The 24,932-nt window shown below is 45.1% G+C and overlaps 1 protein-coding gene across 3 annotated transcripts in view; it reads left to right on the top strand.

Annotated features, from left to right (window-relative positions):
* The window catches only part of RANBP3 (RAN binding protein 3), a 224,602-nt gene extending 203,020 nt beyond the window's left edge, over positions 1-21,582 (top strand). For all 3 annotated transcript variants that reach the window (XM_039515887.1, XM_039515886.1, XM_039515888.1), the window contains 2 exons: positions 13,017-13,203; positions 18,429-21,582. In XM_039515887.1, the coding sequence (XP_039371821.1) occupies positions 13,017-13,203; positions 18,429-18,472 (231 nt within the window). In that variant the 3' untranslated portion in view covers positions 18,473-21,582. The remainder of the gene's footprint in view (positions 1-13,016; positions 13,204-18,428) is intronic.
* The last annotated feature ends 3,350 nt before the right edge of the window (positions 21,583-24,932 follow it).

Below are 24,932 nucleotides of genomic sequence, written 5' to 3'. Positions count from 1 at the left end.
GCAGGTGAAGGCCATCAAGAATTATAACATTCAAAAACCAGTTAGAGAACACTTCAACCTCCCTGGTCTCTCTATTACAGACCTAAAAGTCGCAATTATTCAACAAAAAAACTTCAAAAGCAGACTCCAACAAGAAACTGCAGAACTGAAATTAATTTGCAAAATGGACACCATTAAATTAGGCTTGAATAAAGACTGGGAGTGGATGAGTCATTACACAAACTAAACTATTTCCCCATGCTAATTTTCCCCCTACTGTTACTCACACCTTCTTGTCAACTGTTTGAAATGGGACATCCTAATTATCACTACAAAAGTTTTTTTTCTCCTGCTAATAGCCCACCTTATTCAATTAGTCTCATTAGAGTTGGTATGGCAACACCCATTTTTTCATGTTCTCTGTGTGTAAATATATATCTTCCTACTATATTTTCCACTCCATGCATCTGGTGGAGTGGGCTTTAGTCCACGAAAGCTTATGCTCATGTCGGAGAAAAATGTAGTTCTCACTTTCTGGTTGAGTGCAGCAAAGTCAGATACTTTATTTCTCAAGCAATTGCATAGAGAGAGAGAGAGTGCACTAGGCAGGTCTCTCTCCAGGTAAACAGTTACAGTAGCATTTATACTTTCTGTTACATACAATAATAAGCAACAGTTGCATTTTGTTTATACATAGGTCATCTTGATATCTTATTTTTCTCACTTCTATTTAGACTCTAGTCTGCATTCCACCTTATCAACACAAGGTCGCAACAACTTCTCACACAGTTCTTTCCCACTCGCCTCACACAATCCTCGCTTCTACAAATCTCACATTATTAGGGGGAGGGATAGCTCAGTGGTTTGAGCATTGGCCTGCTAAACCCAGGGTTGTGAGTTCAATCCTTGAGGGGGCCATTTAGGGATCTGGGGCAAAAATCTATCTGAGGATTGGTCCTGCTTTGAGCAGGGGGTTGGACTAGATGACCACCTGAGGTCCCTTCCAACCCTGGCATTCTATGATTAGGGTTACAGCTAGCCTGACTCTTGCTCACAGAGGTGACTGTTTGCATTGAAATCCCCCTCAAATCCCTATCAGTTCTTGCTCTACTTCCACACTCAAATAAATGTGTTAGTCTCTAAGGCCTGGTCTACACTAGGACTTTAAGTCGAATTTAGCAGCGTTAATTCGAACTAACCGGTCAACCGTCCACAATAGGAAGCCATTTAATTCGAACTAGAGGGCTCTTTAGTTCGAATTTGGTACTCCACCCCGACAGGTGGAGTAGCGCTAAATTCGACATGGCTAGCTCGAATTAGGCTAGGTGTGGATGCTAATCAAACTTAGTAGCTCCGGGAGCTATCCCACACTGCACCACTCTGCTGACGCTCTGGACAGCAGTCCGAGCTTGGATGCTCTGACCAGCCACACAGGAAACGACCCGGGAAAATTTGAATTCCTTTTCCTGTCTGGGCACTTTGAATCTGACGTCCTGGTTGGACATCGGGGCGAGCTCCGCAGCACCTGCAACGATGCAGAGCTCTCCAGCAGAGGAGTCCGGGCAATCCAAGAATAGAAAGAGGTCCCCAGCATGGACTGACCGGGAAGTCATGGATCTGATCGCTGTGTGGGGCGAGGAGTCTGTGCTCTCGGAGCTGCGCTCCAACAAGCGGAATGCAAAGACCTTCGAGAAGGTCTCCAAAGCCATGATAGAGAAAGGATACAGCCGGGATGCGATGCAGTGCCGCGTGAAAGTCAAGGACCTGAGACAAGGTTACCAAAAAGTCAGAGCGGCAAACGGACGCTCCGGAGCACAGCCCCAGACATGCCGCTTCTACGAGGCACTGCATGCCATTCTAGGTGGGTCTGCCACCACTGCCCCACCAGTGACCATGGACTCTGACGATGGCATAGTGTACCTGGACAGTTCCTCGGCGATGTTCGCCGATGGGGAAGATGAGGAAGGGTTTGTGGAGGACGGCGCAGGCGACAGCGAACACAATACCGCTTGCCCTGACAGCCAGGATCTCTTCATCACCCTCACAGAGATCCCCTCCCAACCCTCCCTGGCCGTTAACCCGGACTCAGAATCAGGGGAAGGATCAGGCGGTAAGTGCTATAAACATGGAAACATTTATTTTTTAAAAAACAGGTATAGAAAAAATAGAAATACTATATAAAAAATTGTAAATGTCTAACTATATAAAAAGTAAGTCCACACATATAGGGATAGAACAATAATCCTCTGGGGACACTTCAACAAAGCTCTCAGAGAGCTGCTCGAAAAGCCTCCGCAGGAGGTTCCTGGGGAGAGGTGCCTTATTGGGTGCTCCGTGGAAGCACACTCTTCCGCGCCAGGACATCCTAATGTACAGAGGAATCATCGCCTCCACCAGCATTTCTGCATATGGTCCTGGTCTGTGCAGGGCTTCCCTTAGCATCCGCTCTCTCTGACTCCGAGTGACCCGCCTCAGGGTGATGTCGTTCTGTACAGGCTGCATCTAAGTAGGGCAATTAGTGTATTGTTACTACTGTTAATGGTTTACAATTAGGTTGCATAACAACGACCCTCGCTTAACAGCCACGTGCTGGAGGCCACAGAGAACAAGCATACATTGATCTTTCCCGTGCACTGGCGGGAGGGGCTGGAAAAGGCTCAGCCTTTCTGCTTTCCAGATTGCCTTTAGCAGGAGAGCACAGCTATCCACTAACTGATAAGCATTATCTACTTTAAGGCTTACCAGGACTGTCTGCAAGACGGATTCAGCTGTCTCTCCCCGCTTGTCCGCTCTCCTGTGCAATGGCGCCGCCAATGAGAGCGTATTCCGAAATCTCGAACTTGTCCTGAGATCTCGTGGAACTTGGTGCCCTGTATGGTCTTGTTCAGAGAAACTGACTACACTGTGTTCACTGTTCGCAAACATGTATCTGTTCAAGGAAATCACTTACTGTTTCCCATCACACAGCTTCTGCTCTTTCCCGGACTGCCCCGGCATCCCCCTCGCAGAGGCTGGCTCAGATTAGGCGGCGAAAGAAAAAGACTCGGGACGAGATGTTCGCGGAACTGATGGCCTGCTCCAGAGCCGAGGCGGCCCAGCAGAGCCAGTGGAGGGAGACCCTCTCTCAGCAGCAGCGCTCACACAGCGAACGGGAGGACAGGTGGCGGCAGGAAGACCAGCAGGCGACTCAAACGCTGCTTGGGCTAATGAGGGAGCAAACGGACACACTCCGGCGCCTTGTTGATGTTCTGCAGGACCGCAGGCAGGAGGAGAGAGCCCCCCTGCACTGTATCTGCAACCACCCTCCAACGCCAAGAAGTCCTGTCCCCCCCTCACCGAAAATTACAAGACGGAGGGGCGGTAGGGGCCGTGAGAACTGTCACTGCACCACAGCTGAGCGCTAATGTACCACACACCTCTGACGCTATAACTGTGTCGAAGCGCTTCCCTTCAAGGATCACCCAGTCCCAAATCCAAGTTTCATCACCCCACTCTGTAGTAGATTAATAAAAGCTGTTTGCTGTTGTTCACTCTTTCCGTCACGTCTTTCGTGTCAGAAGACTGTGTGTATGTGGGGGGGGGGGGGCAGGGGATTTATAATTGCATGGGATAGCCTACATTAGCAGGGTAGAGACTATCGGGGGCAGGATCAACTGCAGGGCACACACAGACTGCAGTCAGTAGTCACCAGGGTCACTCTGTGTGGTGTATGCTGCCCCGGGTCATTCTGTGATGTGTACGCTTGTCCACGGTCCTAGCGCCTGCCACCCCCTAATGTTAAGGCATGCTGCCCTTACCATGCACTTCCACCGTAGGCGCGATCCTCTCCGCTGCCCTGAGCCCCAAGAAGAGCCCTCATCCACGGACAGATACTCACCCTTCCCCCACACCCCTCACCCCTTCCTACGCCCAAACCCACAGCCCAGAGCCTGCATCCAAATCCCTATCCAAAGACGGCACCACTCGCCCCTTCCTGCAAACCCACCCCTACATGCACAACCACTTGAAACCGTCCCCCACCCCAGAGACCTAAGTAGGAGCAGGAGGCTGTCCGTCCTGTATTGTACAAGCGGTCTGTACATCAGTACACACCGTACCCAGCACAGTATGCGTCCATGTTTCAAACCCTGAACAGAAATGCAAAGTAAAAGAAAGATTTATTAACAATAAGTGTTCCGTTTAATTTGTTTTAAAACGTGTTTGGGAAGTGGGGGAAACTTGGAGAACGGGGTCTGTAATCGCAGATCTCACTCAACACATAGAGACACAGGCCCAGGATCAGCTTCTCTAAAAATCAAGTGGAGAGTCATAGGTTACCCTGCTCTCCGAGGAAACTTGCTTTCAAAGCCTCCCGGATACACAGCCCTTCCCGCTGGGATATTCTTTCGGCACGGGTGTCTGGCTGAGCGTAAACAGCAGCCAGGCGATTTGCCTCAACCTCCCATCCGGCCAAAAAGGTCTCGCCCTTGCTCTCACAGACATTGTGGAGCACACAGCAAGCAGCAATAACTACGGGGATATTCTTTTCGCTGATGTCCGAGCGAGTCAGTAAGCTCCGCCATCTCCCTTTGAGACGTCCGAAAGCACACTCCACCACCATTCTGCACTTGCTCAGCCGGTAGTTGAAGAGTTCCTTCTCACTGTCCAAGGCACCTGTATAGGGCTTCATGAGCCAGGGCATTAGCGGGTAGGCTGGGTCCCCGAGGATGACTGTAGGCATCTGCACATCCCCAACCGTTATTTTGTGGTCCGGGAAGAAATTTCCTGCCTGGAGGCGTCTAAACAGACCAGAGTTCCTGAACACAAGCACGTCATGAACCTTGCCCGCCCACCCGACGAAGATGTTGGTAAAACGTCCCCTATGGTCCACCAGTGCTTGCAGCACCATTGAAAAGTAGCCCTTTCGGTTAATATACTGGCTGGCCTGGTGGGCTGGTGCCAGGATAGGGATGTGAGTCCCATCTATAGCCCCACCGCAGTTTGGGAATCCCACCGCGGCGAAGCCATCTATGATGACCTGGACGTTTCCGAGAGTCACTACCTTTGAGAGCAGTTGCTCCACGATTGCGTGGGCTACTTGAATCACAGCAACCCCCACGGTAGATTTGCCCACGCCAAAGTGGTTCGCTACTGACCGGTAGCTGTCTGGCGTGGCAAGTTTCCAGAGGGCTATGGCCACTCGCTTCTGCACACTCAGGGCTGCTCGCATCCGTGTGTCCTGGCGCTTCAGGGCAGGGGACAGCAAGTCACACAGTTCAAGGAAAGTGCCCTTACGCATCCTGAAGTTTCGCAGCCACTGTGATTCATCCCAGACCTGCAGCACTATGCGGTCCCACCAGTCCGTGCTTGTTTCCCGGGCCCAGAATCGCCGTTCCACACCATGAACTTGACCCATTGCCACCATGATCTCCACTGCGCGCCGTACCCTGCTTTGTGAGAGGTCTGCGCCACTCTCCTCACCGCGCTGCCGGAGCCTCCTCGCCTGATTTCTCAGCAGCTGACTGTGGAAGAGGTGGACGATAAGGTGCGAGGAGTTGACAACGGCCATAAGTGCAGCGATGATTGCAGCGGGCTCCATGCTCGCAGTGCTGTGGCGTCCGCGCTGTAACTGACAAGAGAAGGGCGTGAACAGATTTCCCGCCGGCGCTTTCAGGGAGGGAGGGCGTGATTGACGGTTCAATGATGACAGTTACCCAAAACCACCCTCGACACATTTTTTCCCCCAGCAGGCATTGGGGGCTCTACCCAGCATTCCAATGGGCAGCGGGGACTGCGGGAACTGTGGGATAGCTTCCCACAGTGCACCGCTCAATCGATGCCGGCCCTGTTAATGTGGACTCAGAAATTCGAATTAGTGTCTTTACTGTGGATACACAAATTCGACTTCATAAGGTCGAATCCACAAATTCGACTTAAGTAGATTCGAAATAGTCTTGTAGTGTAGACAAGGCCTAAGGTGCCACAAGTACTCCTCATTCTTTTTGCTGATACAGACTAACATGGCTCCCACTCTGAAACCTGTCACCAAAAATTACTTAGGTCACTCAAGGCCAGAGAAGACTGTGAGGAAGTTATTATTTATTATTTGTATTACTATAGCACCTAGGAGCCCCAGTCATGGACCAGGAATCCATTGTGCTAAGAGCTGTACAGAAACAACAAAAAGACATGATTCCCATCCCAAAGAGCTTGAGTCTAAGTATTAAGTCGAGACAACACATGGAGACAGATGGGAGAGTACAAGGAAACAATGAAACTATATTGGTCAGCATGATAGGCAGTTGTCTCTGCACACCCGCAGCCCAACAATTGTCCAGTTTTTTGTAGGCTTCATGGCAAAGAGTTTTGAGGAGGGTTTTGAAGGATGATAATGAGGGACAGCATGGGAGAAAGCACCAAGGAAGTTAGTGAGCATCACAATGGCAGATTAAATTCATTGTCAATAAATGCAAAGTAATGCACACTAGAGTGAATAATTTGAACTATTTATACACCTTACAAGGTTCTAAATTAATTGCATCAGTTCAAGAAAAAGAGATGAGCATCATTATGGAGCACTCAGTGGAAACTTCCACCCAAAGAAATTTGAGAACAACAAAATGGACATATAAAAATAAAACTCCTCACCTGAAATAACATGTTCAGTACTGATCAATCTATCTCAGAAGGAATATTGCAGAATTTGGGGGGGAGGGTTCAGAGATGGCTGACAAGAATAATTAGGGCCCTGTGTTCCCTTTAAGTTGAGCGGTCACGTGGCTGCCCAGGAGTGAGTCAAGTGCTGTGCATTTGATTAGCAGAGCTGTGCAGATCCGGCGACGTGTTCAGGTGTGCTCCCCTTCCTTTACCCCTCCCCCCCTCCCCAGCTGCTCTGTGGCCATGTTGCTCCTTCATGGGGGGAGAGGGATAGCTCAGTGGTTTGAGCATTGGCCTGCTAAACCCAGGGTTGTGAGTTCAATCCTTGAGGGGGCCACTTAGGGATCTGGGGCAAAAAAATTGGTCCTGTTAGTGAAGGCAGGGGGCTGGACTTGATGACCTTTCAAGGTCTCTTCCAGTTCTAGGAGATTGGTATATCTCCAATTATTATTACCTTCCTCTGCCTTGGATTCCCTGGTCAGCTGCTCCTGGGACCCTCCTGCTTGCAGTGCAGAGCAGGGGAGGGGGACGCTGATGTCAGGGTGTCTGCCTCCCTCCCTTCTGCCCATGTACCTCAGAGCAGGAGAGGGTATTCAGGGCTCAGGAGCAGGAGAGCTTCTGGTAGCTGCTGTGGTTTGAACAACAAGCTTTCTGGTAAGTGCCTTAAAGAGATGGTGCATGGTCTCTCATAGACTTCCCCAGCAGCCAGTACACACACTCTGTCTCTCTCTCACACACATACACACACTCTGACTCACTCACTCTGTCTTACCATTCAATTATTGCTGGGATTCATGATCTGTTACTGTCCAGTTTTTAAGGTCCCAGCCACTTTCAGCTTTTTTACACACAGGACTTTATAAATTATACCCTTGCGACAGCAGGGCTTTCAGCTGCCAGTATGCACTGAATAGTTAGTTTTGAAAAGGCTACAACTCCCCTTGTTTTGGGACATAAGGCAGCCTTTAATTCTTGGGAGTGTACAAGAAAGTCAGACCTCATACTGGGCTTCATGAATCACAGGACTGATCTAATGTGGCAATTCTGTTATTAAATGTACTTTGTTAGAGATTTAAGGTTTTTTTAGAGATACACAATAAAATAATCACAATCAAGTCATTTTAGTAACAAATACGTGTACTAGATGTATGACTGAAAATCCAGACAGATGGTTTGGGGTTCTTTAAAGGGTGAAGACTTCTCTTTGTAATGAAAGTATAAGCGTAAATGTAGGCAAAAAAACCTGTGTGTATTTGGCATGCGGCTGGGTGGCTCTGAGACTCCCCTCTGTGCCCTTTCTTTGTTGCCGGTTCCTCTTGCATACCTTCTTGGGATGAGGGGGGTTGCATGTGGTTTCTTCTGAAGACAACCAAAATCATTCCTTCAGTCAGCTATAGGGGGTGGTTAGAGAGAATCACCGAGTGCATTATTCCCTTCGGGAACTAAACGTGTCCAGCCCTTGACCACCAACACTGTGATTCCACTGCCATTAAATCTCTGACCTGGTCTGAATACACCCATCTGGATACCAGACCTACTGACTCTGAAATCAATAGTGTAAAATTGCAAAGCAGTGAAGTTACATAAGAACATAAGAAGGGCCATACTGGGTCAGACCAAAGGTCCATCCAGTCCAGTATCCTGTCTGCCGACAGTGGCCAATGCCAGGTGCCCCAGAGGGAGTGAACCTAACAGGCAATGATCAAGTGATCGCTCTCCTGCCATCCGTCTCCACCCTCTGACAAGCAGAGGCTAGGGACACCATTCCTTACCAGTCCTGGCTAATAGCCATTAATAGACTTAACCTCCATGAAGTTATCTAGTTCTCTTTTAAACCTGGTTATAGTCCTAGCCTTCACAACCTCCTCAGGCAAGGAGTTCCACAGATTGACTGTGTGCTGTGTTAAGAAGACCTTCCTTTTACTTGTTTTAAACCTGCTGCCCGTTAATTTTTTTTGGCCCCTAGTTCTTATATTATGGAAACAAGTAAATAACTTTTCCTTATTCACTTTCTTCACACCACTCATGATTTTATATATCTCTATTATATCCCCCCTCAGTCTCCTCTTTTCCAAGCTGAAAAGTCCTAGCCTCTTTAATCTCTCCTCATATGGGACCCGTTCCAAACCCCTGATCACTTTAGTTGCCCTTTTCTGAACTTTTTCTAATGCCAGTATATCTTTTTTGAGATGAGGAGACCACATCTGTACGCAGTATTCAAGATGTGGGCGTACCATTGATTTATATAAGCGCAATAAGATATTCTCAGTCTTATTCTCTATCCCCTTTTTAATGATTCCTAACATCCTGTTTGCTTTTTTGACTGCTGCTGCACACTGCATGGACGTCTTCAGAGAACTATCCACAATGACTCCAAGACCTCTTTCCTGATTAGTTGTAGCTAAATTAGCCCCCATCATATTGTATGTATAGTTGGGGTTATTTTTTCCAATGTGCATTACTTTACATTTATTCACATTAAATTTCATTTGCCATTTTGTGGCCCAATCACTTAGTTTTGTGAGATCTTTTTGAAGTTCTTCACAGTCTTCTTTGGTCTTAACTATCTTGAGAAGTTTAGTATCATCTGCAAACGTTGCCACCTCACCGTTTACCCCTTTCTCCAGATCATTTATGAATAAGTTGAATAGGATTGGTCCTAGGACTGACCCTTGGGGAATACCACTAGTTACCTCTCTCCATTCTGAAAATTGACCATTTCTTCCTACCCTTTGTTCCCTGTCTTTTAACCAGTTCTCAGTCCATGAAAGGATCTTCCCTCTTATCCCATGACAACTTAATTTATGTAAGAGCCTTTGGTGAGGGACCTTGTCAAAGACTTTCTGGAAATCTAAGTACACTATGTCCACTGGATCCCCCTTGACCACATGTTTGTTGACCCCTTCAAAGAACTGTAATAAATTAGTAAGACATGATTTCCCTTTACAGAAACCATGTTGACTTTTACCCAACAATTTATGTGCTTCTATGTGTCTGACAATTTTATTCTTTACTATTGTTTCAACTAATTTGCCTGGTACTGACGTTAGACCAGGGCCGGCTTTAGGAACTGCGGGGCCCAATTTGAATACCCGGTTGCGGCAGTTCTTCGGCAGCTCTTCGGCGGCAGGGGGTCCTTCACTCATTCCTGGTCTTCCGCAGCACTGAAGGACCCCCCACCGCCGAAATGCCGCCGAAGACCCGAACCGCCGCCGAGTGAGTAAAAAAAATTAAAAAGGCGCCTAAGGTGCGGGGCCCGATTCCGGGGAATCGGCCTAAAGCCGGCCCTGCGTTAGATTTACCAGTCTGTAATTGCCTGGATCACCTCTAGAGTCCTTTTTAAATACTGGCGTTACATTAGCTATCTTCCAGTCATTGGGCACAGAAACTGATATTTTAAAGGACAGGTTACAAACCATAGTTAATAGTTCTGCAATTTCACATTTGAGTTCTTTCAGAACTGTTGGGTGAATGCCATCTGGTCCCAGTGACTTGTTACTGTTAAGTTTGTCAATTAATTCCAAAACCTCCTCTAATGACACTACAATCTGCGACAATTCCTCAGATTTGTCACCTACAAAGGACAGCTCAGGTTTGGGAATCTCCCTAACATCCTCAGACGTGAAGACTGAAGCAAAGAATTCATTTAGTTTCTCCGCAATGACTTTATCTTTAAGTGGTCCTTTTTTAAGGAGACTCTGGAAAAATTCCACCAAGATTTCAACAGCTTCCACCCCACCATCAACCTCAGCCTGGACCAATCTACACGGGAGGTCCACTTCCTAGACACCATGGGGCAAATAAGTGATGGTCAAATTAACACCACCCTATACCGAAAACCTACCGACCGCTATGCCTACCTTCATGCCTCCAGCTTCCATCCCGGGCACACCACACGATCCATTGTCTACAGCCAAGCACTGAGGTACAACCGTATCTGCTCTAACCCCTCAGACAGAGACCAACACCTACAAAATCTCCATCAAGCATTCTCAAAACTACAATACCCGCACGAGGAAATAAGAAAACAGATCAACAAAGCCAGACGTGTACCCAGAAGCCTCCTACTGCAAGACAAACCCAAGAAAGAAACCAACAGGACTCCACTGGCCATCACATACAGTCCCCAGCTAAAACCCCTCCAACGCATCATCAGGGATCTACAACCCATCCTGGACAATGATCCCACACTTTCACAGGCCTTGGGGGCAGGCCAGTCCTCGCCCACAGATAACCTGCCAACCTGAAGCATATTCTCACCAGTAACTGCACACTGCACCATAATAACTCTAGCTCAGGAACCAATCCATGCAACAAACCTCGATGCCAACTCTGCCCACATATCTACACCAGCGACACCATCACAGGACCTAACCAGATCAGCCACGCCATCACCGGCTCATTCACCTGCACGTCCACCAATGTAGTATACGCCATCATATGCCTGCAATGCCCCTCTGCTATGTACATCGGCCAAACTGGACAGTCTCTATGGAAAAGGATAAATGGACATAAATCAGATATTAGGAATGGCAATATACAAAAACCTGTAGGAGAACACTTCAACCTCCCTGGCCACACAATAGCAGATCTTAAGGTGGCCATCCTGCAGCAAAAAAACTTCAGGACCAGACTTCAAAGAGAAACTGCTGAGCTTCAGTTCATCTGCAAATTTGACGCCATCAGCTCAGGATTAAACAAAGACTGTGAATGGCTTGCCAACTACAGAACCAGTTTCTCCTCTTGGTTTTCACACCTCAGCTGCTAGAAGAGGGCCTCATCCTCCTTGATTGAACTAACCTCGTTATCTCTAGCCTGCTTCTTGCTTGCTTCCCCTGGAGATTTCCACTACATGCATCCGACAAAGTGGGTATTCACCCACGAAAGCTCATGCTCCCAAACGTCTGTTAGGCTATAAGGTGCCACAAGACTCTTCGCTGCTTTTTTATCTTGATCATCCAGGGGCCCCACTGGTTGTTTAGCAGGCGTCCTGCTTCTGATGTACTTAAAAAAACATTTTGTTATTACCTTTGGAGTTTTTGACTAGCTCTTCAAATTCCTTTTTGGCTTTTCTTATTACATTTTTACACTTAATTTGGCAGTGTTATGCGCCTTTCTATTTACCTTACTAGGATTTGACTTCCACTTTTTAAAAGATGCCTTTTTATTTCTCACTGCTTCTTTTACATGGTTGTTAAGCCATGGTGGCTCTTTTTTAGTTCTTTTACTGTGTTTCTTAATTTGGGGTATACATTGAAGTTGGGCCTCTATTATGGTGTCTTTGAAAAGTGTCCATGCAGCTTGCAGGGATTTCACTCTAGTCACTGTACCTTTTAATTTCTGTTTAACTAACCTCCTCATTTTTGCATAGTTCCCCTTTCTGAAATTAAATGCCACAGTGTTGGGCTGCTGAGGTGTTCTTCCCACCACAGGGAGGTTAAATATTGTTATATATTGTTCACTATTTCCAAGTGGTCCTGTTATAGTTACCTCTTAGACCAGATCCTGCGCACCACTCAGGACTAAATTGAGAATTGCCTCTTCCCTTGTGGGTCCCTGTACCAGCTGCACCAAGTAACAGTCATTTAAAGTATCAAGAAATTTTGTCTCTGCATTTTGTCCTCCAGTGACATGTACCCAGTCAATATGGGGATAATCGAAATCCTCTGCTATTACTGAGTTCTTTATTTTGATAGCCTCTCTGGTCAGGTGGTCGATGTTTGATCCCTACTGTTATATTCTTATTAGAATATGGAATTACTATGCATAGAGATTCTGTGGAACATGTGGATTAATTTAAGATTTTTACGTCATTTGATTCTGCATTTTCTTTCACATATAGTGCTCCTCCCCCTCCCCCACCTCCACCGCACGACCTGTTCTGTCCTTCCGATATATTTTGTACCCGGGAATGATTGTGTCCCATTGCTTGTCCTCACTCCACTAGGTTTCTGTGATGCCTATTATATCAATATCCTCCTTTATCACAAGGCACTCTAGTTCACCCATCTTATTATTTAGACTCCTAGCATTTGTGTACAAGCACTTTAAAAACTTGTCACTGTTTGTCTGCCCTTTTCTGATGTGTCAGATTCTTTTTTATATGAATGTTTCTCATCTGATCTGGCCCATACTTTATTCTCTTCCATCTGCTCTTCCTGACTAAAACCTAGAGAATCTCTATCAATAGACTCTCCTCTAAGAGAAGTCTCTGTCCTATCCACGTGCTCCTCTGCAGCAATTGGCTTTCCCCCATCTCTTCGTTTAAAAACTACTCTGCAACCTTTTTAATGTTAAGTGAAGTTTGGTAGGAATGTTTTGCTCTGTATAAGAGGTTGCATAGAATAAAACATTTGTAAACTTTTAAAATCTTATTTGTTTTATATTTTAAAAATCCATAGGCAAGCTCTAAAGATACAGGACAGCTGTATGCTGCATTACACCATCGGATCTTGGCTCTACGGTGTAGAGTGGAACAAGAGCAAGAAGCGAAGATCACAGCACCTGAGCCAGAGGTAACACAATCAAATGAAGAAGATAGTGATGATGATGATGATGTCATTGCTCCTTCAGGATCAGCTGGAAGTGGTAAGCAAGAAAATGTGCTAAACTTTCTAATTTCCCGTACTGTTCTCCCCTTGTACTTTAACAAAGAAAACTGCTTGACTCTTCCATTAGTGCCTAACTCTCTTAGTTACATTCAGGGCCGGCTCCAGGTACCAACTAAAGAAGCAGGTGCTTGGGGCGGCCAATACCAAGGGGCGGCATTCCGGCCGCTATCGAGGCGGCACGTTGGGGTCTTCGGCAATTCGGTGGCAGGTCCCTCAGTCCCTCTTAGAGTGAAGGACCTGACGCTGAATTGCTGCCGAAGAGTGAAGCGGCGCAATTGCACTGCCGCTCCTTTTTTTTTTTTTTTTTTTTTCCCCCTCCACCGCTTGGGGACGCAGAAAACCTGGAGCCGGCCTTGGTTACATTCATGAGTGTTTGTGGTATAGGGTCCATGACATGGACTAAGCTGTGCTCACAGCCAACTCTTCCAGTCATGTAGTAGAAATCCCCTCACATTTGTCACATCCCTCTAAATGGATATTGAAAAGTTCCCTGCATGGCTTGGCACAGAGGGTCCCCAGTGGGGCTGTGGCCTAATTACAGGATATTAATTAGTTCAGCATTGCCCACTCTCATTAGTTTAATTGTTTTTTGGGGGTATTAAGTGTTGTCATGAGTTTGATTTCTGCCTTCAACCTAGTGAAATGTTGTCCATACCCAAAAAGTCCAGAGAAGAGCAACAACAATTATTACAGGTCTAGAAAACATGACTTATGAGGGAAGACTGAAAAAACTGGATTTGTTTAGTCTGCAGAAGTGAAGACTGCATGACATGATAACACTTTTCAAGTACATAAAAGGTGGTTACAGAGAGGAGGGAGAAAAATTATTCTCGTTAACCTCTGAGGAGAGGACAAGAAGCAATGGGCTTAAATTGCAGCAAGGGCATTTTAGGTTGTACATTAGGAAAAACTTCCTAACTGTCAGAGTGGTTAAGCACTGGAATAAATTATCTAGGGAGGTTGTGGAATCTCCATCATTGAAGGTTTTTAAGAGCAGGTTGGACAACACCTGTCAGGGATGGTCTAGATACTACTTAACCCTGCCACAAGTGTGGGGACTGGACTAGATTGGTGGTTTTCAAACTTTTTTTCTGGTGACAGTTGAAGAAAATTTTTGATGCTTGCGACCTAATGCAGCTGGGGCAGGTGGGTTTGGGGTGTGGGAGGGGCTCAGGCCTGGGGCAGAGGGTTGGGGTGCAGGGGTGAGAGCTGCGGGATGGGGCTGGGGATGAGGGGTTTGGAACAGAGGGTTGGGCTGCAGGAGGGGGTCAGGACTCTGAGCTGGGGGGGGGTGCAGGCTCTGGGCTGGGGCTGGCGATGAGTGATTTGGGGTGCGGGGGGGGGTCTCAGGGCTGGGGCAGGGGGTTGGAACTGGCCAGTGGGCGTGTGGAGCCAGTGCTCGGGGCGGGGGCAGCGCACAGAGCCCTGTGGACCACTCCTCCCCCCCTACCCCACCCCTACCCCGCCTCGGAGCCAGACCTGCTGTGGCCACTTCCAGGGCACAGCACAGTGTCAGAACACGTATGGACTAGCCTATCTTAGCCAGGCAGCATCACCAACGGGACTTTAAATGGCCCGGTCAGTGGTGCTGACCAGAGCCACTGTGACCTAGTGCCTTACGTTCTGTGACCCAGTACTGGGTCGCGACCCGCAGTTTGAAAACCACTGGACTAGATTACTTCTCAAGGTCCCTTCCAGTCCTATGATTCTATGAAAATGATGACCACCTCCCATTGTTTCCAGTGGGCTGAATCCAGGCTGACCTTAGGGAAAATGGTGGCCCTTTAGTCACCTTGTGAGGGCCAGTCAGGAAACAGGAAAATACAGAGAAGTGGGTAATGGGACTGTGGGGCAGCTGGGAGTGTGGCTGTATTGGGAAATAGGCAGGAGTCAGAGGAGATGGGGGTAGGGAGACTAAAGGGTGGGGAGCAACAAGAGGAGGGGCCATTTCAGGACTCCTTGATAGGAACCAGCTATGTTCTGTCTTCCTATAGCTGGAAACCTCCCTTCCTTCTGCTGCTGCGAGTCCTGCAGCTGGTCTCATGGTAGAAAATAGCAAGGATGATTTGCAGCAGAGGCTGGGTTTGGAGCAGCAGCTCTGTGCTGGCAGAATGCAAGGCTCAACGTTTTAGATGTCTAGACGCAAATGCAATGAGTATGGGGAACAAAAAGGAAGAATTGGCAGCCATTAGAATATAAGCTAAATTATGAATTAATTGGCATCACAGAGATTTGGTGGGATAAATCTCATGACTGACATTGGTATGCAGAGGAATGGCTTACAGGGGAAGCAGTAGATGTGGTATATATTGACTTTAGTAAGGCGTTTGATACTGTCTCGCATGACCTTCTCATAAACAAACTAGGGAAATGCAACCTAGATGGAGCTACTATAAGGTAGGTGCATAACTGGTTGGAAAATCGTTCCCAGAAAGTAGTTATCAGTGGTTCACAGTCATGCTGGAAGGGCATAACGAGTAGGGTCCCACAGGGATCAGTTCTGGGTCTGATTCTGTTCAATATCTTCATCAGTGATTTAGATAATGGCATAGAGAGTATGCTTATAAAGTTTGCAGGCGATACCAAGCTGGGGTTGCAAGTGCTTTGGAAGATAGGATTAAAATTCAAAATGGTCTGGACAAACTGAAGAAATGGTCTGAAGTAAATAGGATGAAATTCAATAAGGACAAATCCAAAGTACTCCACTTAGGAACACATACAAAATGGGAAATGACTGCCTAGAAAGGTGTACTGCGGAAAGAGATTTGGGGGTCATAGTGGATCATAAACTAAACATGAGTCAACAGTGTAACACTGTTGCAAAAAAAAGCAAACATCATTCTGGGATGTATTAGCAGGAGTGTTGTAAGCAGGACACGAGTAATTCTTCTGCTCTACTCCGTGCTGATTAAGCCTCAACTGGAGGAAGTATTGTATCTGGTTCTGGGCACCACATTTTAGGAAAGATGTGGACATACTGGAGAAAGTCCAAAGAAGAGCAACAAAAATGATTAAAGGCCTAGAAAATATGACCTGTGAGGGAAGATTGAAAAAATTGGGTTTGTTTAGTTTGCATAAGAGAAGACTGAGAGGGGACATAACAGTTTTCAAGTACATAAAAGGTTGTTACAAGGAGGAGGGAGAAAAATTGTTCTTCTTAACCTCTGAGGATAGGACAAGAAGCAATGGGCTTAAATTGCAGCAAGGGCGGTTTAGGTTGGACATTAGGAAAAACTTCCTAACTGTCAAGAGTGGTTAAGCACTGGAATAAATTGCTTGTGGAATCGCCATCATTGGAGGTTTTTAAGAGCAGGTTGGACAACACCTGTCAGGGATGGTCTAGATAATATTTAGTCCTGCCTTAAGTGCAGGGAACTGGACTAGATGATCTCTCGAGGTCCCTCCCAGTTCTTTGATTCTTCAGGAAAGCTGGGAAAAAAGGGGAAGAGGTGGATTGCATTATACATCAAGAATATATATATAATATACTTATCCGGAGATCCAAAAGGAGGTGTGAGGCATACAGTTGAAAGGCTGAGTATTTAATGGCCGGGATGGAAATAGGGTGACATCAAAGTTGGGGTCTATTGTAGACCACCAAATCAGGAGGAGGAAGTGAGTGAAACATTTCTAAAACAAATAACAGAAATAGCCAAAACACAAGACCTGGTAGTAATGGGGGACTTTACTTTTTCAACAGATGTAGTTAATTCAGCAAAACGCAAAATGTCTAAAAGTTCTTAGAATGTATCAGGGACAATGTTTCGTTTCAGAAAGTGGAGGAAGTAACCAGGGGGGAAAACATTTTAGTCTTGATTCTGACCAATAGGGAGGAATTGGTTGCGAATCTGAAGGTGGAAGGCAATTTGGGTGAAAGTGATCACAAAATGATAGATTGCATAATTCTAAGAAAAGGAAGGAGTGATAACAGAATAAGAACAACTGACTTTAAAAAATGCAGACTTTAACAACCTAAGAGAACTGGTAGGATGCGGTCCCAAAGGAAGAAAACCTTAGATATAAAGGCATTCAGGAGAACTGGCAGTCTCTCAAGGAGACAATATTAAAGGCAAAACTTCTAATTATTGTGATGCAAAGGAAATATAGGAAGAGGCCAATATGGCTCTATCAGGAGCTCTTTAATGACCCAAAAATCAAAAGGAAATTCTATAAAAAAGTGGAAATATGGACAAATTGTCAAGAGGAGTAAAAAAAAAAAACCCCACAAGCATGTAGGGACAAAATTGGAAAGGCTAAGGCACAAAAAGCTAAGACACACCTAGCATTAGCTGAAACAATCTCAGAATCATTAGCAGTTATCTTGAAGAACTCATGGAGGACAGGTGAAGTTCCAGAGAACTGGAGAAGAGTAAACATAGTACCCGTGTTTAAAAAGGGGATCAAAGAGGACCTGGGGAATTAGATTAGCCAGCCTAACTTTGCTGCCTGTAAAGATACTGTAAGAAATTATTAAACAATCAATGTGTAAGCACCTAGAGGATAATAGAATTATAAGGAATAGCTGGCATGGAGATGTCAAGAACAAATCGTGCCGAACCAACCTAATTTCCTTCTTTGATAGGGTTATTGCCCTAGTGGATGCGGGGAAGCAGTAGACCTGATATATCTCAATTTTACTAAGGCTTTTGATACAGTCCCACATGACATTTTCATGAGCAAACTAGGGAAAAGTGGCTCCCAAAGTCCCGGCCAACCCTGCATTTCTATGATAAGGTAGAAGGGGGTGAGGGAAGCTTCTCTTCTGGTGCTTCTCGGTGGCCCAGCAAGAACAGGTGGGATATGTGTAATTTTGCAGGGACTGGGTGTGGGGGCTTGATCTGGGAAATGAGGGAATGGGAGAAGCAGAGATTTTTGGCTCTTGTCTCTCACCTTGAAATCCTGAGATTGAGACTCCTCCGTAGGCTTCTAAGAGCTGGGTACTCTAGGTCCATGTTTCTCAACCTTTATGATACCAAGGAGGCTTGCTGGCTTCATAAACTGTCAGGGAAATCTCAGGGCCTGGTGCCAGTCCACAGACTGGTTGTTGAGAAACACTGGTCTAGTTTATAGGCTGGGGAGAGAGGCATGGAGCACCGATAGCCAGCTGGGATCTTCATTCCATAGTTTGCATCAGAAAATAACAAAATAAGTTTTACAAATAAAATAAATATTTCTTGTAACCATGATCTATTTTTGTTTCAGGTCCTAATGATGAAGGAGATGGGCAAAATATTGGCAGCACATAGCAGCTGTGAGCCCATCTGCCTGCAAGGCTGCTGTAAACACCATCTTGCAGGCACCTCTGTGGATACCCCAGGCCAACGATTGTTCCAGGCAGTGCTGAAGGCTCCAGGACTTAGGAACTGTGCATCCCTGTTCTGTTTGTTTGGTTTTTTTGGCCTGGATCAGTAGATTCCACAAAAAAAGCAGACTTGGAAACTGCCTGAATGTGGTTTGGGACATGAAAGCTCATCATATTGATGAGCAGAAAAATAACATTTCCCCTTTTCCTTGTAATTGAAATGGCACATTATGACTTGTCACAGCTTTTCATTGGGACCTTTTGACTGTTTCTTCAGTAGCTCATGTTTTGCAGGCCTCTGAGATAGAACTTTCCAGCACGGTTCCAACTTGAATTCTTCTTTCTTAACTCCCACTTCTCCCTTTTCAGTTCCTGCTGCCTGCAGAGAAACTGTGCTCTTCTCTGTTCATGCACTCACTGATTACCCTTCTGGCTTCGTTCTCTTTGGATTGCAGAGAGGGCAGCATTTTTTTTACCTTAATCCCAATGTAATTTGTGGATACCATTGTCCTTTGTCGGTCAGTCTGTACACAGAGGTTACAAAAAAAGGTGTCTTGACAGGAAAGCCTTGTACTGAGTTAATAAGAAACTTTAAAGTTCACTGGACATTTTGCTAACCCTTTTCTTCTTCCCTCCCACTTCCAATATTATTATTTGGGGGTTTATATTGTGCTGATACTTTTTTTATTTTAGAGCTGAATAAGATGCTCTTGTGTGTTGAGAAAGTAAAACTATTGTTTTGTACTGTTCTTTTCTGTTACTATTTAAGGGAGAGCTAAGCCACTATAAATAATAGGTGTTGCATACAATTTTTCATAGTAAACTTATGTTCTTGTGGCTGTGATTAAAGCTTAAAGATGGCGTATAGATCACACACCTTCAGAACAGCTGAAACACAGCTGTCTGCCTTTGGAAGAATGAGATGGGCTCATTGGTGAGTTGGGTAAGCCATTACAACAGATCTAGATACAAAAACGCTGTTATCAGTAAAGGTGTCTACATTGCAGTTAGACACCTGCACTGGCCCATGCTAGCTGACGGGAGCTCCCAGGGCTCGGGCTGGTGGGCTGTGTCATTGCAGTGTAGACGTCTGGAGTCGGGCTGCAGCACGAGCTCTGTGACTCTCCCAGCTCGCAGGGTCCCAGGACTCAAGGCCAAGCCTGGCGAGTCTACACTGCAGTGACGTAACCCCCCAGCCCGAGCCTTGGGAGCCCGAGTCAGCTGGCAGAGGCCAGCTGCAGGTTTTATTTGCAGTGTAAACATACCCTCAGTGACTTAAGTCTCAGTTCAGCAAAGTACTTAAGCATTGTGCCTAACTTTAAGCACATGAGTAATCACATTCACATTAAGGGAATTACTCTTATGCTTAAAATTAGCGCACATGCTTGAGCAATTGCTGAACTGGGGGCCTTAATGAGCAAATCATTTTCTAAACCTCCCTTTCCCTTTCTTGCCTCCTTAGGTTTTGCAGTATGAAGAATTATTGCTAGCTTTGATTAACTTGTGCTGAAAAACGATGAATCCTGTTTTGCCAAATAAAGGCAAAAAAGTGTTTTTCTGTGTAATTCTGAATGGTTCCTTGTGTAACCACAGTTCATTTTGCTTTTGTCATTTTCTAACCTTTCAGCCTCTTGCATCAAACTCACGACGACTGTGTTTTAGTAACGAATTGATACATCTCATTCCTGTCCAGGAAAGATGGAATACATAGCCAGCTAAAAAAAGTGTGTAGCCCACTTTCCTATAAATAGCCCCATTTTATTTTATTTTATTTTCTCTTATAATTGCATACTCTGTACAAATTTTTTCATTTATATTGGGGAGAACTAAAATGCATCTTCAAAAAAAAAAAAAAGAAAGAGGAAGAAGAAATATTTAGTGCAGGAAACCTTGAAAATGGAAACCCAAGAGTTCTTGTAGCACAAAAGCAGCTGGGGAAACCATTCAGATTGATTAAGCAGCCCTTCTAGCTTTTATATTAATGAAAACCCACACCTTTTATAGTCAGGAGTCCAAAGTGTATTTAGCTTGTTCTCTCTGTATTTTTCCTGTTGTCAATAGCTAACTGTTGCCAGGGGTTTTAGTTGCTTGTTTTCCTCACTTAGCCCATTGAAGGAGCTCCTGATGTTACTCTTTCTGGGGTGGAAAGGGCTCGGGATTAGCTGTGCCACTACATTTGTGACCTCTCTGGATTGTCTGCTCATGCTCTGTGGGTATTGTTATTTCTCCATAGAGGGAGTTGTATCTTTTGCCATGCACAAGCCGATTGACACTCTCTTTTCATGCTCCTCACTAGTAGAAATCTGGCAGATTTTTAATCCTCTGCAAGTGTTTATCTGCCTCACACACTTTTGGGAATTCTTTGGTTTGCATTAAGTGATCTGCATTTCTTTTGGACCTTTTTTACATGGATATTCAAATGAATTTAAAATACTCTCTTAAAATAAACTTTCAAAGTAAAGCTTCTGATTTCCAGCATAAAGATTATTACAGAAGTTAATAAGGTGTCTTTGTTGCAGGGCCTAACTGTGAAATATTAGATGTTACTTCCTGCTTCCAAACTCCACTCTTTTTGGAGGGGTGTGTGTGTAGGGGCTCACTTTCGGGCATTTCACAATAGTGTTACATTGACAAATGTATTAACATCAGGAGAATGGAATAAGCATGCTTTTTTTCATGGGGCGCAGTAGTATTAAACAGTTACCTACAGAGTTTTCTTTAAATCTGGCAGCTGTTTACTGGTAAAACTTGGGTTTCAGCTAGAAGCCTTGCATATATGTTTATAGTATAACAATTAAATATTTCATCTTAGTCCGAAATATTATGCTCTATAAACCATTCACAGAATTGGCCAGAAGTTAATTTCAAGCCCTGTCCAGAAAGATGTAGTTAGGCCAGATCTAAACGTTATTACACTTTCTGCTTTAAGCCTTAGTAAACTAGTGACAAGTAAAACCAGATAATGCCCATGTGTTTTGAAAGATTTATGTAAGATTGTCATATCAATTGTATTTGGGAATTACATTAAAACTTTTAACAAAAACAAAAAATCGATAACCCAAGCCCGGTGTGTATTCTGTCTAGCAATGAGTGTTGGAAAGAAGAAAATGGTTTCATTATTGCAAAAGGCTTTTTGTTTCCTATATCTTTGTTGCTGTGATCTTTAGCTGTATTATTGTGTGTGTTGGTGATAGTGTTTTATCAGCATTTACTAAGGTGAGTTGTTTGGGGCTGCCAAGTAACCTGGCCATAAATTTTCCAAACCACAGTGTGTGTATTTTTCCAGACCAAAAATACATTAAGATGGAGTTAAATTTGAGAATACATATCTGTAACATAGGGGAGAGTGTTACAGGGATATTGTAATGATGGCCCCACCAAGCCTTGTAAAACCAGGAAATTCAGAGTTAAGGGTACACTTACAAGCCGAACATGACATGGTATGGAAATGCATGGTTAGTGCATCTGAACAACCATAACTCTGCCCTGTAGTGACACCATCCAATAATGATACACTTTTGATTAATGCATAGTAGTTTATGATACCAGACTAAATTAAAATGATTTTTAGACATATTAGATTTTTCTCCACTTCCTTTTCAGTACCTTAACCTGCTTAGATTTCTTTTTAGTTTGACTTTACTTTCAACTTCAACTCCATCTGACAATAGTCTTAGTCTAGGAATTCTTTTTTTAATTAAAATTTTCACACATACATAGTAAACAAGAACCCAAAAGAGAACATTACCATGTGATATTTCAAGTGATTTGAAAATATGTAATATCAGCCTTAAATAACTTTTTCATTTTAAATTTAGAGGTCTAGATTCACTAGTATGCTGAGTATCACAAAGCAACCAGGATGTACTGTATCAGAGGGGTAGCCGTGTTAGTCTGGTTCTGTAGAAGCAGCAAAGAATCCTGTGGCACCTTATAGACTAACAGACGTTTTGCAGCATGAGCTTTCGTGGGTGAATACCCACTTCTTCGGATGCAAGCAGTGGAAATTTCCAGGGGCAGGTGTATATATAAGCAAGCAAGAAGCAAGCTAGAGATAACGAGGTTAGATCAATCAGGGAGGATGAGGCCCTGTTCCAGCAGCTGAGGTGTGAAAACCAAGGGAGGAGAAACTGGTTCTGTAATTGGCAAGCCATTCACAGTCTTTGTTTAGTCCTGAGCTGATGGTGTTAAATTTGCACATGAACTGGAGCTCAGCAGTTTCTCTTTGAAGTCTGGTCCTAAAGTTTTTTTGCTGTAGGATAGCCACCTTAAAATCTGCTATTGTGTGGCCAGGGAGGTTGAAGTGTTCTCCTACAGGTTTTTGTATATTGCCATTCCTAATATCTGATTTGTGTCCATTTATCCTTTTCCTTAGAGACTGTCCAGTTTGGCCGATGTACATAGCAGAGGGGCATTGCTGGCATATGATGGCATATATTACATTGGTGGACGTGCAGGTGAATGAACCGGTGATGGTGTGGCTGATCTGGTTAGGTCCTGTGATGGTGTTGCTGGTGTAGATATGTGGGCAGAGTTGGCATCGAGGTTTGTTGCATGGGTTGGTTCCTGAGCTAGAGTTACTATGGTGCGGTGTGCAGTTGCTGGTGAGAATATGCTTCAGGTTGGCAGGTTGTCTGTGGGCGAGGACTGGCCTGCCACCCAAGGCCTGTGAAAGTGTGGGATCATTGTCCAGGATGGGTTGTAGATCCCTGATGATGCGTTGGAGGGGTTTGAGCTGGGGACTGTATGTGATGGCCAGTGGAGTCCTGTTGGTTTCTTTCTTGGGTTTGTCTTGCAGTAGGAGGCTTCTGGGTACACATCTGGCTCTGTTGATCTGTTTCCTTATTTTCTCGTGTGGGTACTGTAGTCTTGAGAATGCTTGGTGGAGATTTTCTAGGTGTTGGTCTTTGTCTGCGGGGTTAGAGCAGATACGGTTGTACCTCAGTGCTTGGCTGTAGATAATGGATCTTGTGGTGTGCCCGGGATGGAAGCTGGAGGCATGAAGGTAGGCATAGCGGTCGGTAGGTTTTCGGTATAGGGTGGCGTTAATGTGACCACCACTTATTTGCACCGTGGTGTCTAGGAAGTGGACCTCCCGTGTAGATAGGTCCAGGCTGAGGTTGATGGAGGGGTGGAAGCTGTTGAAATCATGGTGGAATTTTTCCAGAGTCTCCTTCCCCTGGGTCCAGATGATGAAGATGTCATCAATGTAGCATAGGTAGAGAAGGGGCGTGAGTGGACGGGAGCTGAGGAAGCGTTGTTCCAGGTCGGCCATAAAAATATTGGCATATTGTGGGGCCATGCGGGTGCCCATAGCGGTGCCACTGATCTGGAGATATATATTGTCATTAAATTTGAAATAGTTGTGTGTGAGGATAAAGGCCAGCAATGCCCCTCTGCTATGTACATCGGCCAAACTGGACAGTCTCTAAGGAAAAGGATAAATGGACACAAATCAGATATTAGGAATGGCAATATACAAAAACCTGTAGGAGAACACTTCAACCTCCCTGGCCACACAATAGCAGATTTTAAGGTGGCCATCCTACAGCAAAAAAACGTTAGGACCAGACTTCAAAGAGAAACTGCTGAGCTCCAGTTCATCTGCAAATTTAACACCATCAGCTCAGGACTAAACACAGACTGTGAATGGCTTGCCAACTACAGAACCAGTTTCTCCTCCCTTGGTTTTCACACCTCAGCTGCTGGAACAGGGCCTCATCCTCCCTGATTGATCTAACCTCGTTATCTCTAGCTTGCTTCTTGCTTGCTTATATATACACCTGCTCCTGGAAATTTCCACTGCTTGCATCCGAAGAAGTGGGTATTCACCCACGAAAGCTCATGCTGCAAAACGTCTGTTAGTCTATAAGGTGCCACAGGATTCTTTGCTGCTTCTACAGGATGTACTGGCCAGTTAAGATGGGCTTGTAGTGACTTTCCATTCCCCAAAGCAGCATAAAGCAGACAATGTATACCCTAATTTTCATCTACCTCTTAACCTCTAGATCTGGTGCAACAAGTTTTTTTGTTTGGGTTGTTTTTTTTAAGTATTTAGGATTAATGGCATTTTTGTAACTGAAAGCTTATCTGTCATTTTAAGTGTTTGATGATTATTATTAGTAAATTTGCCCTCTTTCAAAATAACTGTTATTTCCAAATAAATGAAGCCAAGCTTCCCTCAGGGAAGATAGTAATCCACTTTGCCGTCAGAAGCAATGAATGGAAGTGGATGAAGGTAATGGACATCTTTGAGGCCACAGCCTACCTTTAGCAGTCCCATTGAGAACAATTAGAGATGGTCCTTTTGAAAGATGGCAGCTCTTCAGGAAATAAAAGTGAAACTTTCAGTTAAGAAGATTAATGGCAAAAATGGCTTTTCATTCATTCATCATTCATGCCCG

This window comes from Mauremys reevesii, linkage group 26, assembly GCF_016161935.1.
Source record: "Mauremys reevesii isolate NIE-2019 linkage group 26, ASM1616193v1, whole genome shotgun sequence".
Taxonomy (NCBI): domain Eukaryota; kingdom Metazoa; phylum Chordata; order Testudines; family Geoemydidae; genus Mauremys; species Mauremys reevesii.
Note: the sequence above shows the minus strand (reverse complement) of the source record. Positions and strands in the feature narration are given on the sequence as shown.